Here is an 18,818-nt window from a genome sequence, read left to right as displayed (position 1 = left end):
CCTTACATGTATATATATATAATAAGCAGAGTAGCAGCAACATGTGTGTTGGAGTGTCAGTGTAGTATGTGTGAGTGTGTGGGTAGAGTATAGTGAGTGTACATATAGCCAGTGCAAGAGAGTCAGTTCAAAACAATTTAAGATAAAGAAATAAATAATGAAGGGTGTCAATGTAAATAGTCCAGGTAGCAATTTGATTAACTGTTCAGCAGGCTTATGGCTTGGGGTTGCTGTTCAGGTGCCTTTTGGTCCCAGACAAGGAGCTCCGGTACTGCTTAACGTGCAGTAGCAGAGAGAACGGTCTATGACTTGGGTGGCTGGAGTCTTTGACCTTTACACACCTTACAGGTGGCTAGAGTCAGTGTCTAGGAAAAAGGTGAGGTCAGGGAGTAAGTTGTCTTGTTGTTGAGACAGAGGTTTTGTATCGTACAAGGCTCAGGGGCATTAGCCTTTGTCAGCCCAATCCAGGGTGGATGATGATTACTGTGTCATTTTATTGAGCATCTGCAGCTACTGTAGCGTGAGAACGATCAGAGCCAACATGCCTGAGTTTGCCTGTCCTATGAAACTAAACTACTGGGTTTACAGGCTTTTATTCCAGCCCTGGCCTGTCTGTGGCACAATGTAAAAAAAAGTCTGTCTCAATTACAGTCTCATCTATAGTACAGCAAATGGGTTATGTACACATGTTGGTGGACTGGCTTTGTGCAAGAGTGACATTGCGTATGTTGTGGGTAGCGGTTTCTTGAGAAATAAGCCACTTTTTTGTATTTCCTAACTACAGGGCTTGAAAACCTCCTGATGTTTTCATCACTGTTTTTATCCCTGGGTGCAGACTCTACGTATGCTTTTCATGTGCGTGTTTCAGTGTGTGTGTTGTCTCTCTCTGTCTCTGTCTCTGTCTCTGTCTCTCGCTCTCTCTCTGTCTCTGTCTCTGTGTGTGTGTGTGTTGTATCTGTGTGCATCTAGAAACTCCACCTGAGTACATATGAGTGCACCCTCACCCCCTGCTACCCCTTATTCGTGGAATCCAACAATGCACCGTGTCATTACTTAGCTGCAGGGGGAAGGAAGCCACATTGGGAGGCATGTCGATCCCCCATGTCGGCCTTAACTAGGCTTGGGCTGCCAGGAGAGAGTGCGAGATAGAGAGCAACCTGGAGTTTTACTGGAGTTTTCTATTCACTATAAACATTTTCTCCATGCGCCTTTTTAATACGGTAGGTGTGCAAGTTATACTTTTGACCATTTTTCAACCATCTCCAACTTTACCATCTGCTTCTGGCATACTCAATGAAGTCTTGGATTTTCCTTTCCTCAGAAGATGCCAACGCTGCCGCAGTTTCTTGAATCTAATTCCTTCTTTACTGAAAGGTTTTGTTTTCAGTCTCTTTCACTTTTACTGTTGATGTCCTCCTGAAAAGCTGAAACGGTTGTGGGGACTTGTATGGGCCTTGGTTGCAGCCCCCACAGCTAGCACCTCTGGGGACGGTGGAAGCTCTCCCACACTGTGGAGAGAGGTCAACGCTTGCTCTGCCCTCCTCACTCGTTCCTCATTCCTTTCTCTTTCTCACATTGCTGAAGGTTACTGGATCATGGAGGATTTCCCCTATCTGTAGAGACAGATGGAAAGACAGAGAGGGACTGTGAGAGACTTTGTTTTAAGAGCTGACATTTTTATCTTTCAAGGACTTTCTACAGCAGTTCTATTTAAGAATCCGTCTCTGGAGTTTGGACAACAGAAGAGACAACCTCAAAATGGAATGCTAATACAGCTATTCAAGAAGGCTATCTGGAGCACTGACTGAAGACCGCTGGTCTTGTTGAGACTTGCGTAGCCTACAGCACTTGGGACTCCTTTATTTTCTGCTTCTCCCAAGCCTCTCCCCTTCTCATGACCTACAGTTACCCCAGTATCCTGGTGCATCAGAAGGGCTTGCGTCCTTTCTTCCCCTCCACCTGGCTCTCCCTGCCCAAATGGCAGCACACCTGTGATCGGGGGGCTGGTCCGGGGACACCCACCTACCCACCCACCGCTCCCTGGGTCTTCCCAGGCAGTAGCAGCATGTGGTGGCTACAGCCCTGGCAGGAGAGCCCTTCGGAGAGGATGAGCTCCATCTGAGCTCCACCTCGTCTCACAGCTGTTGTGGGTGTGTGGAGACTCTCTTTTTGTTGTCAGCCCAGCAAGTCATACTGTAGCAGCCAGAAGCTTTGACCCACAATGAACAAAGATCACCGATTTCCAAGGAAAGGGAGCCTGTTTGGCTATGGCCAAAGCAGCCACGGTCGTAGACACTCCTGCTTAGGGTATGTATGTAGGATTGGATCTTGTATGGGGTACGTGATTATCTTGAGACTTTTTTACGTTTTTATATGGCCTTTGTTTTTTGAACTCAATCCAAGCAGTTGTGGTTTCAGACTAAACATTATTTTTTTGTTATTGTCATATACAGCAGGTTAGGTGCAGCGAAACGTGTTTGTTTCCTTCTGATTCATGTACAGCATGACTGCACAGCAGTACAATTACTTTACAGAAGTTTATCCAACAGCTTTTAGTTTGAGGAAGCAAATTAGTACTTCAAACAGGCACACTTTTGCCCAGTGGACTTCCTGTTTTGGGGGGTTAAATGGAGCAACTGCATTTATTGTAACATGTTCAGTTTCAGAAATTACTGTTTTTTTATTTGTTTTTTGTTTTGCAATTTTTCTCAATCGCGTACAAGCATTTTTTGGAACAATTTTGTTGATTTTCAAAACATAGCTCACAAGATATAGAACTCTGTGGCCTTTTGCAAAACAGTAAATGTGTTTTCAAAATGTAGTTGCCTTCTCAAAACATAAATACAAGAAAACATAACAGTTGAAGTCGGAAGTTTACATATACTTAGGTTGGAGTTATTAAAACTCGTTTTTCAACCACTCCACAAATTTCTTGTTCACAAACTATAGTTTTGGCAAGTCGTTTAGGCCATCTACTTAGTGCATGACACAAGTCATTTTTCAAACAATTGTTTACAGAAAGATTATTTCACTTATAATTCACTGTATCACAATTTCAGTGAGTCAGAAGTTTACATACACTGAGTTGACTGTGCCTTTACACAGCTTGGTCATTTCCAGAGAATGATGTCATGGCTTTAGAAGCTTCTGATAGGCTTATTGAAATTATTTGAGTCAATTGGAGGTGTACCTGTGCCTACCTTCAAACTCAGTGCCTCTTTGCTTGACATCATGGGCAAATCAAAAAAAATCAGCCAAGACCTCAGAAAAACATTTTTGTAGACCTCCACAAGTCTGGTTCATCCTTGGGAGCAATTTCCAAATGACTGAAGGTACCACGTTCATCTGTACAAACAATAGTACGCAAGTATAAACACCATGGGACCACATAGCCGTCATATCGCTCAGGAAGGAGACTCGTTCTGTTCTGTCTCCTAGAGATTAACATACTTCGGTGCGAAAAGTGCAAATCAATCCCAGAACAACAGCAAAGGAACTTGTGAAGATGCTGGAGGAAACAGGTACAAAGTATCTATATCCACAGTAAAACGAGTCCTATATCGACATAACCTGAAAGGTCGCTCAGCAAGGAAGAAGCCACTGCTCCAAAACCGGCATAAAAAAGCCAGACTACGGTTTGCAACTGGGGACAAAGATCGTACTTTTTGGAGAAATGTCCTCTGGTCTGATGAAACAAAAATAGAACTGTTTGGCCATAATGCCCATCGTTATGTTTGGAGGAATAAGGGGGAGGCTTGCAAACCAAAAAACACATCCCAACAGTGAAGCACGGGGGTGGCAGCATCATGCTGTGGGGGTGATTTGCTGCAGGAGGGACTGGTGCACTTCACAAAATAGATGGCATTTTGAGAAAGGGAAATTATGTGGATATATTGAAGCAACATCTCAAGACATCAGTCAGGAAGTTAAAGCTTGGTCTCAAATGGGTCTTCCAAATGGACAATGACCCCAAGCATACTTCCAAAGTGGCTTAAAGGACAACAAAGTCAAGGTATTGGAGTGGCCATCACAAAGCCCTGACCTCAATCCTATAGAACATTTGTGTGCAGAACTAAAAAGCGTGTGCGAGCAAGGAGGTACAGAAACCTGACTCAGTTACACCAGCTTTGTCAGGAGGGATGGGACAGAATTCACCCAACTTATTGTGGGAAGCTTGTTGAAGGCTACCCGAAACGTTTGACCCAAGTTAAACAATTTAAAGGCAGTGCTACCAAATACTAATTGAGTGCATGTAAACTTCTGACCCACTGGGAATGTGATGAAAGAAATAAAAGCTGAAAGAAATAATTCCCTCTACTATTATTCTGACATTTCACATTCTTAAAATAAAGTGGGGATCCTAACTGACCTAAGACAGAGGATTTTTACTAGGATCAAATGTCAGGAATTGTGAAAAACTCAGTTTAAATGTATTTGACTAAGGTGTATGTAAACTTCTCACTTCATCTATAAATACATAAATGCCTTCTCAAAACTAAAAAATCCCAGAAGATCAATATATTTTCTTTGCAGTTACTAAATCGTGATTGTCAATATTAGAAGTACTGTCCAAAGGTGCAGCATTATGGGCAATTACTCTCCTTTTATGCACCAAACAATTTCATACACCAAATATTATAATAACATATATTTAAAAAAGGTGGGCTGCGTACATTCATCAGTATCATCACAATCCAATTCCATGCTGTATTCAATACAAAGGTTTTCTCAATGTTTTGTAGACTTTCCATTGGTGAAGTAACACAATCCACAATATAAATAAGGGACGGTGAATAAAAAGGAGGAACACAACTGTGTGGCTCAGTCGGTAGAGCATGGCGCTTGCAACGCCATGCGCCATGCTCGCTTGCAACGCCAAGCGTCGTGGGTTCGATTCACCCATATGTAAAAGTAGTGGCCCCAGCCGACTTGTAAGTCGCTTTGGACAAAAGCGTCTGCTAAATGGGATATATTATATATTATTATTATTGATATCAGTCCAAAGCAAAGCTGTATTAGGTCACAATGTTGAAGATGATGACTTAGAGGTAACACAACTTCATTCTCTCCATATCTGCAATATGTTACAAAATCATGAGAATAGACCGTCCCTGTTGCCTTGATCTTTCCATATGTTGTACATGGTATGACACTGCTGGGGTGCATTAGGTTTTACTGAGTGACAGAAACAGTGAAATCAATTGTACACTTCTCTTCTGATGAAAAACAACAGTGAATTTTCTATTCACTGATAATATTTCTATTTAAGGTTATGCAAAAGGTGGTCTAAGATATGCACGTCCAGTATTTAGGCAATAAAATGGTCAGAAGTTCTGTAAATGTTTTCAAGCGTTTGATCATTGCTGTTCTGCTAAAGATACGTTTCAACACAGATCCAAAAATTGCTTGTACACAATTAAGAAGCTGTGCTACACAGAAAAGTGTTGTGTGAATGGTGTTGCAGTGTGAACAGACTGGGCTGTGTGTGGACTGGAGATCAGATGTGTCCGTCTGTGTGAGCTTGTCTGTGAGTGCATGGTGTATGTCATGTTTTATGTTTAAATACCTGTCTGGGTAAAAGTTTGTGTGTGTATGCACGCGTACTTGTGTGTGTGTGTGTGTGTGTGTGTGTGTGTGTGTGTGTGTGTGTGTGTGTGTGTGTACGTACTCTGCCTGCTCTGTATACTGTGCTGTCTGTGGGAAAGGAGAATAGGATCGATAACACCACCCCTGTCTGCTGATGTCACAACTGGGAGGGGGTGGAGCTCTAGTGGAACACTGTGTGGGTGTGTGGGTCCGAGTGAGTGTGTGAATAGCCACATGATAGTCCTATAGAGCCACCCTCCACACTGGTTTATATTCGTATACTGTGTGTGCTTTCACCCAACTGGGATGGGTGGCACAATGTGGTATTAGCTTCTCCAGGTTAATAGTTGGCCGGGGTCACCAGTGACTCACCCATTGATCAGAGATCCCACCACCACGAGGCCTGACTAGATTAGTCTGCCCTCGAGTTCAGATGGGCAGTTTTTTGGGATTGGGTTGGTGTGGCTCAGTTGGTAGAGCACGGTGCTTGCAATGCCAGGGATGTGGGTTGATTCTCATGGGGGACCAGTAAGAAATTGTAAGTCACTCTGGATGAGAGCGTCTGCTAAATGACTAAAATGTAACATTTTCTTGCTTTGTAAATACTGTGTCTCTATAGTGAAAATCTGGCCACACATTTATTCTTTCCTCTTTATGCTTCGTCTGATCTGCTGACTTCTGCCACACTGAGAGGTACACAAAGCAAGTCAGTCAGAAGTTACTGGGCACTCGAGTCTCCAGACTGAGATTACTGTTAGACCAGAGAATTGTCATATCTCAATCAAGCCAGGCATGTTTCTAACAGCCACTTCAAATCTAGTGTGCCACAAAGAGAGAGAATGTAAGGCTGTGACGATAACATTATCGCAATATTTTTTCCATGGCGACAATGAAATCTCGAAGCAGACCAAATTCAACCTACTGTATGTAAAATATTGTGTGCTATAGCTCGGAAAATAAATATATATGACTCTGGATTATAACATAATGATGTTTTTTTGCAACAGTATGGCTGTTCTTCTAAAGAAGTTAAATTTGTTTCGTGTTTTGTTTCCTTGCCACAATACTAATGAGTATCACGATACTGGTTTCGCCCCGGCCCTAGTATAATGTGGCAAAACACCTTTGAAACGCCACATTAAAACTGTATTCTTATTGGACGAGTTCCTGCTGGTGCCTCCTGAATAAGACACAAGTAGCCCAAAGAACTGGAATGATAAGCATGGCAACAATGACACAACAGCTCTGGTCTGTCCCTCTAAAATAAAGCCCCCGAGCCTGGAATAGTTCCCAGACCCCGCCAGGGCGGCTGCAACAGTGGCTCATGTGCGTCACTACTCCAGCTCCATGTTTTCAGCATGACTGCCCTTCCCCATCACCCTCTTCCCAAAATCCCAGTAATTCCTTCATGCCCGGCTGTAGGAGATTCAGTCATTTGGGACTAATTTGTGTTCTGCTGCGTGCTGTATCTGTCCCTTGTAGTAGCTGGTCATACATCCTTAATGTAACCACATCTCAAGGCCTTCCAATTGAAGGACTGGGCTTGATATCTGGCTAAAGGGTGACTCTTACATATTGCTCATATTATTTTGTATATTATATTAATCTTTAGTTTAGTTTCAGAAGGGGAACGAATAGTGAGTCAGGAGGAGGTTATGAGATGGTTTGGTTTAGTATCGCGGTATGAAGTGACATCTACTGGATAAAGCCTCTTGGTTCACGTTTCACATTAACAAATTTGTTCAGTCAAATCCAAGGAGGTTTTGAGATGTTTTGAAAGGCAGAATCTCAGGGGAATACCATCAATTCAACTGAGTGTTTACATTTGCCACTCTGATATAGATCTGTAACATATACTTGTGTATGGAAAGAGTCATTAGGTTTTTAGACGACGTATGGTTTTAAAACTTTTGCCGTCGGCTACTCAACAGAAATGGTTTTGGAAACATTTACACTTTCTTACGTTTGGGGAACTAACAAATAGTGGATTAACTTTATCTTTACTCTCTAAAATTAACCACATTTCTGAGAATGATAATGTGCTTTTCTTACAACATAATTGAAATAGTTTACACATTTCCTATTTAGGTGCAATGTTAGAATTATGAATTGATCGCCATGTGAGGGTGTTAGAAAGTCAGTGATGCAGTACCAAATAGAGCTGTGTTCACCATCAGTGGAAGAAGATAAGTGCAAATGATAAGCCTTTAACAATTTGTCTTTGTCATAAAACATTTCAAACTTGACACTCCAGCCAGGCCCCAGAGGGGGACAGTGCTGCGGGGAACACTCTGCTCTGGATATGGTTGCTCATGGGGGAGGGGAATGCAGCATGGTACTGAGGCACATTCTTAGTGCCTAAGCCACCCAGCCCGCCGTCTTTTTCATGACCCAGCACGTTTGTCAGGCACGTTGCGCAATGATCCGAGGGTCCGATGTACAGTATGTATGCCCTTGTCTGTCATAGATTGTCCAGATCATTAAGATGCCTTTAACAGTCCTCCTAACTGGAATATTATTACCCTCAGTGCTGTCAGGACTTCAGTGTTGGGACCAATTCCATTTTAATTCAGTCAATCCAGAGATGATTGAATTGAATTAAACCCTGTCCAGATTTGATTGTTGAGTTGAACCCTGTAGGGTTTTATGGTATTAGCTTTGAAACTATTTTGGGGTGAGATACTCCACTCTGCACTTTTTCTTTTTATTGTAACGTTCTCCCCCGGTCTTCCCAAGATGGCTGCTATCACCAGTGCGATTGCAGACAGGGCAATTCTACACTGAAAAAATATATAAACATCCCAAACATGCTCAATAGGTGAAATGTGTGGTGAGTATGAAGGCCATGGAAGAACTGGAACATTTTCAGCTTCCAGAAATTGTGTTGAAACATGAGGTGATGGCGGCAGATGAATGGCACGACGATGGGCCTCAGGATCTCGTCACGGTATCTCTGTGCATTGAAATTGCCATCGATAAACTGCAGATGTTCGTTGTCCGTAGCTCGCCCAAACGATGCCATACACACTGTCTGCCATCTGCCCGGCACAATTGAAACCGGTATTAATCTATGAAGAGCACATTTCTCCAGCGTGCCAGTGGTCATCGAAAGTGAGCATTTGCCCACTGAAATCCACTGTGATGGCTGAACTGCAGTCATGTCAAGACTCTGGTGAGGATGACGAGCACACAGATGAGCTTCCCTGAGATGCTTTCTGACAATTTGTGCCTAAATTCTTTGATTGTGCAAACCCACAGTTTAGACGTACTGCCAAATTCCCTAAGACGGGTGATGGAGGCTGCTGATGGTAGAGAAGTTAACATTAAATTCTCTGGCAACAGCTCTGGTGGACATTCCTGCAGTCAGCATACCAACTGCATGCTCCCTCAAAACATCTGTGGTGTTGTGTGAAAAAACTGCACGTTTTAAAGTGGCTTTTTTTTATTGTCCCTAGCACAAGGTGTAATGATCATGCTGTTTAATCAGCTTCTTGATGTGCCATGCCTGTCAGAGAGATGGATTATCTTAGAAAAAGAGAAATGCTCACCAAAAGGGATATAAGCAAATTTGTGCACAACATTTTGAGAGAAAAAAGCTTTTTGTGCATATGGAACATTTCTGGGGTCTTTTATTCAACTCATGAAACATGGGACCTACACTTTACATGTGTATTTATATTTTTGTTCAGTATATTTTAATTGCAGTATGCCTGTCATTGGTGTGTGTGACAGATTCATGTTATCCTCGTTCCCAGAGAGGGTCAGAGGTCATTTACCTGGGTTGCGTTCATTAGACACTGTACGGAAAACGATAGAAAACATTTTGCATTGGAAGTTCCCAGAGAGGGTTTAGAGGTCATTTACCTGGGTTTTTTTTTCTCATTAGGCACTGAAAATGAGCGTGGACATGACCAGCTCGTGTCACCCTGTCAGTTTTCTTCTGTTTGATGCCTTATGGACATAACCCTGCTACTGCTACTGTAGGGGAGAAAGTAACGACTATACACTATACTCCAACTTATGTATTTTTCATTTTTTTTAACTGTTTTACGTTGGGTTATGTGAGTGCTCTCAGGAAGTATTTTTCTTTCTTTCTTTGACAGCATGCATCCTCTCATTGTAAAAACCCTTGTGTGGGGCCTATGAATGGTACAGCCAATACGGTGTACAGGAAATGTTGTAACACCCCCACCAATCCCCTTCTCCCCCCTTATGGCCTCGTAGTCCTCCTCAACTACCTCTCTGTGGGTAACGTCCTTGATGTTCAAAAGGCTCCCCTTTACCCTTCCCCTCCCACATGTCTGCCAATACGTCGACCCGGGCTCTGTGCCATCTTCCTCAGTGGACAAATATTTACCCCTGATTTCATCAGGGACGCTCTGTGAGCTCATGGGCCGTTTCAGTCCACGGCTTCCTTAGACCTTATTGATCTGGGCTTTGGCTCTCTGGGCAGAGGACTTTTGGAGATGGGCTAGTCTCGGATCAAGACATTTTGCTTTGTGAGCTGTCACCTAGCAAACATGCTAAAACAGGAGTGGGCGATCTTACCCTGTGAGGGCTGATATATGGGTTCTAGCTCCAGCCAAGTAGTACCACACCCCATAATACTAATCTCCACCAATCATTGTCTTAAATTTAGGCTTTTCTTAGCAGAAACCTTTCTCAGTTTTATTGTGACGTGCTACAATGTGTTACTGTCACACTCTTTTTCTCTCTTGCATTTGTTTCAGGAGGGGGGGGGGGGCGTCTAAGCAATGTCAAGTTTAACTCTTAAAATGCAGAGAGCGTTTAAAGAGTTAAACTTGGAGACACTCTGAAAGGGCAGGAGCCATGCTGCCTCTGAGACCGCCCCTGTTTTCTGACCTCACAGTTTAACTGGTCCACACACAAACACACACATGCTCAGGAAGGGATCCCTCACACAGACACACAAGACACATTATATAGCAAGACTTGCACACAAACGCACCTATTGGGTTTTCGAGAGTGTCCATGCGTATTGCGATGGCTACAGTTGTCAGAGGGAGTTGGGACTTGGTGGTGGAAGACAGGGTTTAGAAAATGCGGAGGAGAGGAAGACATTGAGTTTCATTTTCACCTGCCTCCTGATAGAAAAGGAATTCCATCTTGGAGGTTTCAGTTCTAATCACACAGAGAGCTTAACTGATGCATCTACATTTAGTCATTTAGCAGACTTTATTATCCAGAGTGAGTACATACATTTTTCAAGCTTGTCCCACGTGGGTATCGAACCCACAACTCTGGCGTTGCAAGCCAACTGTTGAATATGCACTGGGCGACAAACTTATCCAAGAAAATGATATTTTTTTCCCCTCCCACAACCACGTATGACGATGTCCACCGGTAGAAATGTTTTGACTTTTTGAAAAAACACAGCAGCTTTAAAAGAGGAGGATTTTTCAATGTTTTTGACAGGAGGAATGTTGGCGGGAAATACCAAGGAGGATTTTCCTCAAAGCCTTTCTCACAGATTCTCTTGCTGTTTTGTCTTTTCTTGTTGCGGCGTCTTCGGTCCTCTCTGTTTGACATATCATTCATTTGAGCGGCAATGGGAGCCAGGTGCGGCGTGAAGAAAGCAACAGGGTTGCGAGAAAGGAGAGTGGCAAGAAAACCACAGCTGTCAAAAGAGGAAGGAAACAAAGAAAAGCAGAAGTAGAAAGAGCAGAGAAAAAAAGGGGGAAAAAATATGAGTTTGCCAACAAACTGTGTACTCCTGGCCCCCTCCTCGGACCGGTCGTTCAAAGTGCGGAATGGGAATATCTGTGGATCCCCTTGCGCAGTCAACCGGCCCATTGACATTGTGCAGAAGTGCAGGCGGTAATGCACCATTTTTCCCTCTCGCCTATTTCTCCCAGATGTTGCATGTGTCATTGTCAGCACCCATACACACATTTCTGCTTATGTTTGAGGCCAGTTTCAATTTAACACTGCTCCTTCTTCCTGTCTTGGTACTGGTTTTGTGTCTCCCTTGTTACCACGAACTGTGCTGGGTCTTAGAAGTGGTGGGAAACTTATTTTAAGTTTCTCTGACGTGGTTGGTTGTTTGTCAGTGACGTTGCTATAGCCATGACTGTGACTCGACTGACTGTCAGGCTAGAATGATGTAGCCAGAGGGTTTATTTTATTGAAGAACACATGGCTTCTCAGCACAGGTGAAGTCTGGGGTCTTCTTGCATTTACACATCGGAGCACACCACACCACACTCAACAGATGGCAATACGTGAAAGGGACCATTTTGTTAGCTATATAGTTTGGACCAAGGGACTTGAGTCCACAATAGTCTCAGTGCTCCAGTTAAAGAAGCAAAAAGATAATGTGGCTAATTCTGTATCTCGTATTTAAAAATGCATGACGACAAACACCTGCACTGTGGGAACAAAGTAATGTCAGCCCCAAGTGTTCAAAACACTTCAAAGGCAACATCTAATGAACGTTGAGTCAGACATATTGATAGGCCGGGAGTGGTGGCCTGTTGAATTGAACATATAGTATGTGCCTAATACAGTTCACACGAAAACTACAGTACTGTATAATCTTTCAAATTTTCTAACTAGCCTCTCACCAAGTACTGTGCTTTACATATTAATGCTTTGGGCTTAACAAAATTAAGTCATGAGTAGGAGCAGGTGATTTTGAGTTAATACTGTGGATATACACTAACAGGAAATTCAGCTCTTGAGGTTTTTTGTCTGGTGGCGAGAATGTCAGTCAGTGTGAGAGGACCGCCCCCTTTCCTCTTGTTGGGTTCAGTCTCTTTCAAGTGTCCTTCGTTTCGTTTCATTTTGTCTTGTCTCGTCTTTTGTCGTCTTGTCTCGTGTCTAGCTCCACCCTGGACCTTCTCCATCTATTTTTTCAGACAATCTCTTGATCATATTAGTTATCTCATACATTAGTATAATACAAGTATTTAATAATACTTGTTTTATTGCTAACAGTGCTATAAAGTATAAGAATATTGCATGACTGAACAATACCGAGTCATTTAGTAGATTTAACCCGGTGTGATGAGTAATGTGTGGTGATTATTAGATGCATCCCATAATGACCAGCTCAGAGCTCACATGTGATTCAGATGAAAACCATTTGACTACCTTTTCATAATGTGTTGCTTCCTGCTAGACCTCAATGACGTGGATGACCAAATGATGGACTGAAAACCATAGGATATGATAAGCATAAACAACTGGATATTATTAGCAGGCTGGCATAGGTAACTGAAATTAGAAGTGAGGTGTTGTCAGTCACAAGTCCACGTGCATTTGTGACTAGGCTCTTGTGAAATGTCCCATGTACGTGCAGCAGCTTATTCCAACGGCAATCTGAGTCACAGAGAGAATATGTGACCCGGTGAAACCGCCTTTCCTAGAAAGCTATCAGACAGACAATAATATGAGTTTGACCTATGACCCTGTGTGGTTCTACAGTAGCTTGCCCAATTTGCTCCTGGGCCCGAACCAATTTCACCATATTTGGAGATGTTGCACAAAGCCCTGCCCCCTTAGAATCTCAAAGGGCAATTTAATCTTGTATTTCTTGTTGGTTGTGTTACATCTGTTAGAGGGTTTTTTAAAGTAGAGGCAGAATATGCTGTATAAACAGACATTTTGTACAACCCCCAAACAAAGAAGGCATAGTCCGGAAGGTAAAAACATGTATAAATTTGTTTAGGAGAGACTGTATATTAGAAGACTTGGATTCATTATTTCAATGGCGTTATTTCAATACCCTTTATCTTCCTGACTGAGGACTCTACTCAGTTCAAACTAATACATTCGTTTATATAAAAAAAACATTCTAATAAGATATCGAGTTTTCTTTTGTTCTCCTCTAAAATCATTATTCTGTTGTGACTCATCCCAGCAACCTGCTCCCTGGTTTTGATAGAATAGGGACCCCCAGTTCCTTTTTGCATAAAAGAACAAAAACTGTGTTAATTGGGTAGCAAACAAAGCCCCATGCTGATGGAGTTAAAGCCTGTGAAGTGGTCTTATCTGGTGTCCATTAAGCCACTCTGTGCTAGTTGATCTGCAACGACTCGGAAACCACTGGTGACGTCAACACACAGCCGTGCTCAGGCACCACTGCCTCTGTGGTCGATGACAGTGCGAATGTGAGAAAGTTTGTGTGTGTGTGCATATGAGGATACAACACACACTAGCTACTGCAACCCAGTCATCTCTCTCTACCCATCATCCCCAAAGATATCGAAACATGCAGCCTTTATCAGTCTCATCAAACAAACATTGTCACAGAAAAGGGACAGACACTTTTATGTTTCCTTCCTAAGAGACACCAGGCACATGTGACGAGGACGTCATCAGGCCTCAGTACTCCTCTTATTGGCTGCAAAGTCTTGATGTGAGGAGGAAGTGGAGGAACCTGCCTCACACCAGGGTTCCATCACTTATTAATTGAAAGGCACCTATTAAAGCCATATGAGCCTTGTAAGAGGAGAGTAGCACCTAAGCTCCACTGAGCTTGTTTGTTCCACAGCAAGCCCTGCCTACCTAATTGTGGTTGTTCAATGGATGGTATATGTGGGTTGGATTCAGGGGTCGATGTCAAGGGCCAAAAAAAGACCTGACCCTCTGGGGCCCTAATCACTCAGCTGTCAGGACACAGGGAGTGTGTGTGTGTGAACAAGAGTGTGTGTGTGTCTATTCTGAGTACAGGGTTAAGGGGGTCTACTCATCAATGTACCTGATGGGAAAAGGGCTGCAGGTTTCTGACAGGGCTGCATTAGTTTATGACCTGAGTGCTATAATCCATGTATCAGCCCTTAACCATTCAAATGAATGACAATCACCTCATCCTTGCATGGTGTGTCATTAAATTAAGAGTTTCCATGTTAGTGCTAATCAGTTCCCAACATAATCAATAGGATGAGTCCAACCTACTGATGTTAGTCACCAAAGTCCTGTTCCTATAGCTGAAACCCATTCACATCAACACCAGTCAAATCAGAAAATTGGAATATCCTATTTCCACTTGGAAAAGGTATTGAATAGAATAAAACCTTAAAGTTTTATAGTCTTATTATATTGTCAACTCGTTCTACCCGAAGTGTGTTGTTTGTACAGTGGGGAGAACAAGTATTGGATACACTGACAATTTTGCAGGTTGTCCTACTTACAAAGCATGTAGAGGTCTAATTTTTATCATAGGTATACTTCAACTGTGAGAGACGGAATCTAAAACAAAAATCCAGAAAATCACATTGTATTATTTTTAAGTAATTCATTTGCATTTTATTGCATGACATAAGTATTTGATACATCAGAAAAGCAGAACTTAATATTTGGTACAGAAACCTTTGTTTGCAATTACAGAATTCATATGTTTCCTGTAGTTCTTGACCAGGTTTGCACACACTGCAGCAGGGATTTTGGCCCACTCCTCCATACAGACCTTCTCCAGATCCTTCAGGTTTCGGGGCTGTCGCTGGGCAATACGGATTTTCAGCTCCCTCCAAAGATTTTCTATTGGGTTCAGGTCTGGAGACTGTCTAGGCCACTCCAGGACCTTGAGATGCTTCTTACAGAGCCACTCCTTAGTTGCCCTGGCTGTGTGTTTTGGGTCGTTGTCATGCTGAAAGACCCAGCCACGACCCATCTTCAATGCTTCAATTCATCTTCAATTGCTCTTGTTGGCCAAGATCTCGCGATACATGGCCCTATCCATCCTCCCCTAAATATGGTGCAGTCATCCTGTCCCCTTTGAAGAAAAGCATCCCCAAAGAATGATGTTTCCACCTCCATGCTTCATGGTTGGGATGTTGTTCTTGGGGTTGTACTCATTCTTCTTCTTCCTCCAAACACGGCGAGTGGAGTTTAGACCAAAAAGCTCTTTTTGTGTCATCAGACCACATGGCCTTCTCCCATTCCTCCTCTGGATCATCTAGATGGTCATTGGCAGACGGGCCTGGACATGTGCTGGCTTGAGCAGGGGGACCTTGCGTGCGCTGCAGGATTTTAATCCATGACGGTGTAGTGTGTTACTAATGGTTTTCTTTGTGACTGTGGTCCCAGCTCTCTTCAGGTCATTGACCAGGTCCTGCCATGTAGTGATGGGCTGATCCCTCACCTTCCTCATGATCATTGATGCCCCACGAGGTGAGATCTTGCATGGAGCCCCAGACCGAGGGTGATTGACCTTCATCTTGAACTTCTTCCATTTTCTAATAATTGCGCCAACAGTGGTTGCCTTCTCACCAATCTGCTTGCCTATTGTCCTGTAGCCCATCCCAGCCTTGTGCAGGTCTACAATTTTACCCCTGATGTCCTTACACAGCTCTCTGGTCTTGGCCATTGTGGAGAGGTTGGAGACTGTTTGATTGAGTGTGTGGACAGGTGTCTTTTATACAGGTAACGAGTTGAAACAGGTGCAGTTAATACAGGTAATGAGTGGAGAACAAGATGGCTTCTTAAAGAAAAATTAACAGGTCTGTGAGAGCTGAAATTCTTACTGGTTCATAGGTGATCAAATACTTATTCATTTGCATTTTATTGCATGACATTACTTAAAAATCATACAAAGTGATTTTCTGGATTTTTGTTTTAGATTCCGTCTCTCACAGTTGAAGTGTACCTATGATAAAAATTACAGACCTCTACATGCTTTGTAAGTAGGAAACACTGCCGATTTTGCAGGTTATCAAATACTTGTTCTCCCCACTGTATCTGAGTGTAACTCTGGCTTGTTCGCTCTCTGGGCATTTCAGAGCATTGTCAGGTTCTTTGTTTTGAAATTCAAACCGTTTCTTTCGCTCTCAGAGTTCAGAGCGCACACTGGACGTTCTGGTCGACGAGTAGAGTTGATCTGTGACAGTCAAGCACCCAAGCTAACTGGCTAATGTTTGCTAGCTTGCGAGCTATTTTCAGACTCAAATGAAAAAACATTTAGCTCTGAACAGTTAACTCGCCCCACCGGAGCTGGTTAAGTGTTTTCGTGTTATCAAGAGGGGTAATGACTGTAACTGTATTACTGGCAACAATTTAATTAATTTGGATGCCAAACCCACCACTGGTGTTCCTGGCCAAAGAGCTTATTTTCATGTCATCCAACAAATGTAAATGCCTTGAGTTTGCTAAACGGCATTGGCACTTGGATTGGAACCGGTGCTTTGGTCATGAAAATAAATATCTTTGGCCACGCACACCAGTGGTGGGTTTGGCGTCTAAATGAGAACGGTCAACGACATCATACATTTTACCCAGTACCAGGATATTTTTGCCAAAAATTTGGTTGCCTCTGCCAGGATGCTGAAACTTGGCCACAAGTGGATCTTCCAGCAAGCCAATAACCCCAAGTGCACAACAAAATCCACATATTAAAAGAGGTTAAAAGAGAAGTTTGACTTTTTACAACCAAATATCTATTTTTGATGTAAATGGCATGTTATAGAATGGTCCAGACACTTTTTTTGCAATTTCACTTGTTTTTGAGAAACTTATCGCAACCATTGATTAATTTCCTCATCCTTGTTGTACGGTGCAGGGGCTCTGATTTATTGTTATTATATATATTTTTAACACATGCAAACACTCTCAGTAAAGTGATGCAGGTCTTTAGATGTTGTCCATATTAAATTGTGTCATTCCAAACTTTATTCGCAATGTTAAATTCCATTTTGTCGAATTCCCCTATCCAGCTGTTCCATTCTCTGTGTAGCATGCTGTTACAGGTAACTGCCATAAAAGGGAAACACCAACATAAATTGTCTTAATAGGGGGTTGGGCCACCACGAGCCACCAGAACAGCTTCAATGCACCTTAGTGTAGATTCTACAAGTGTCTCGAACTTCCTGGGTGGAAGCACCTGCTTTCAATATACTTTTTGTCCCTCTTTTAGTCAATTGTTCCTTTATTTTGGCAGTTACCTGTTGACTGGACGTAGAGATACCACTTGAGTCACAACAAAATGGAATAAAGTTTCATGTGTACAACATCTGAAGAACTGCATCATTATACTGAGAGTTTTCCATTTCTGAAAGGACATATTTGGGTGTTTTTGGAACCTTTGTTCATGTTTTTTCAGAGCCCTCATACTACACAACGAGGATGAGGAAATTAATCGCTGGTTGTGGGTACGTTAATCAAAATCTAGTGAAATCACAAAAAAAGTGTCTGGATCCTTCTATAATTAAGCAATTAGGCCAGAGGTGTGTGGTGTATATGGCCAATATACAACAGCTAAAGGGTGTTCTTATGCACGACGCAACACAGTATATTGGCCATATATCACAATCCCCTGAGGTGCCTGATTGCTATTATAAACTGATTACCAACGTAATTAGAGCTGTAAAAATAAGTTTTGTCATCCCCGTGGTATACGGTCTGATATACCACGTCTGTCAGCCGATCAGCATTCAGAGCTCAAACCACCCAGTTTATAAGAACCCATTTACATCAAAAAGAGAGATTTGGGTGTTAAAAAAAAACAAAAGTTCCCTTCTCCTCCAAGAATGGCTGACTATCTCTCGCAGATCTTGTTTATTCTTGATTTGATGGACATTGGTTGGACTGTGAGGTACTGTAGCAGCAGTGTGATTTTCTCTTTTCTGTTGGGAAAATGCATGTTCTGGAATACCACATTTTTCATGACACTTCATTCAGTTTTATGGCTTTTTGTGTCCTCCCTCGGTCGTGGCAGAGCTGATGGTATCGTAGTAAGTAGTCATGAGTTGCAGCTTGGCAATGTGCCAGTGTGTGATGTTTGTGTCAGAGTGTTACAGCAAACAAAAGCAGATGGGTGCTACTGATCGGTGATTAATATACTTCCTCAGATGGAATGATTATTCTCGGAATAGCATGAATATCAAGTACACCCTCTTTCTGGTTAGTTAAAATGCACTTCTTTAAAGAGCCTGTACTTGTTCGCTTCCGCTGTCAACAGGCCCCTTTTCAGGGGAATTATTTCCACTTGGAGGGGGTGAAAGTAAGGCCACGAGAGGCTGGTTCCACACTAGACCGTTAGCCAGTGTAAGATGATTGAAGTATACAGCCGTTGGGTTGTAGCCGTCTCTATTGACAGGCCTGAACAGGGCCCACTACTGGCTCCACCACAGTAGCTTATCTTCCTCTCCCAGTCGTCTGTTCCCCCTACACTGGCACTCTTCATGTAAACATCCTGTTTATTTTTTAAGCGGTTTTCATAGATTACATTTTTGACCTCTGATTCTTATTTGCTGGTACAGAGCAGAGGCTTCGTT

The 18,818-nt window shown here is 42.7% G+C and overlaps 1 protein-coding gene across 7 annotated transcripts in view; it reads left to right on the top strand.

Annotated features, from left to right (window-relative positions):
* LOC135524649 (3',5'-cyclic-AMP phosphodiesterase 4D-like) overlaps positions 1-18,818 on the top strand; it is a 157,260-nt gene that overhangs the window by 100,015 nt on the left and 38,427 nt on the right. Inside the window, exon 1 of one of the 7 annotated variants that reach the window (XM_064952375.1) lies at positions 1,234-2,307. The exons of 4 other annotated variants lie outside the window; for them this stretch is intronic. In XM_064952375.1, coding sequence (XP_064808447.1) covers positions 2,222-2,307 — 86 coding nt within the window. In that variant the 5' untranslated portion in view covers positions 1,234-2,221. Of the gene's footprint in view, positions 1-1,233; positions 2,308-10,493; positions 11,425-18,818 lie in introns of those variants that run through there. 2 more of the 7 variants (XM_064952377.1, XM_064952372.1) reach the window with 2 other exon arrangements.

The sequence above is a fragment of the Oncorhynchus masou genome, chromosome 31 (assembly GCF_036934945.1).
Source record: "Oncorhynchus masou masou isolate Uvic2021 chromosome 31, UVic_Omas_1.1, whole genome shotgun sequence".
Classification (NCBI taxonomy): domain Eukaryota; kingdom Metazoa; phylum Chordata; class Actinopteri; order Salmoniformes; family Salmonidae; genus Oncorhynchus; species Oncorhynchus masou.
Note: the sequence above shows the minus strand (reverse complement) of the source record. Positions and strands in the feature narration are given on the sequence as shown.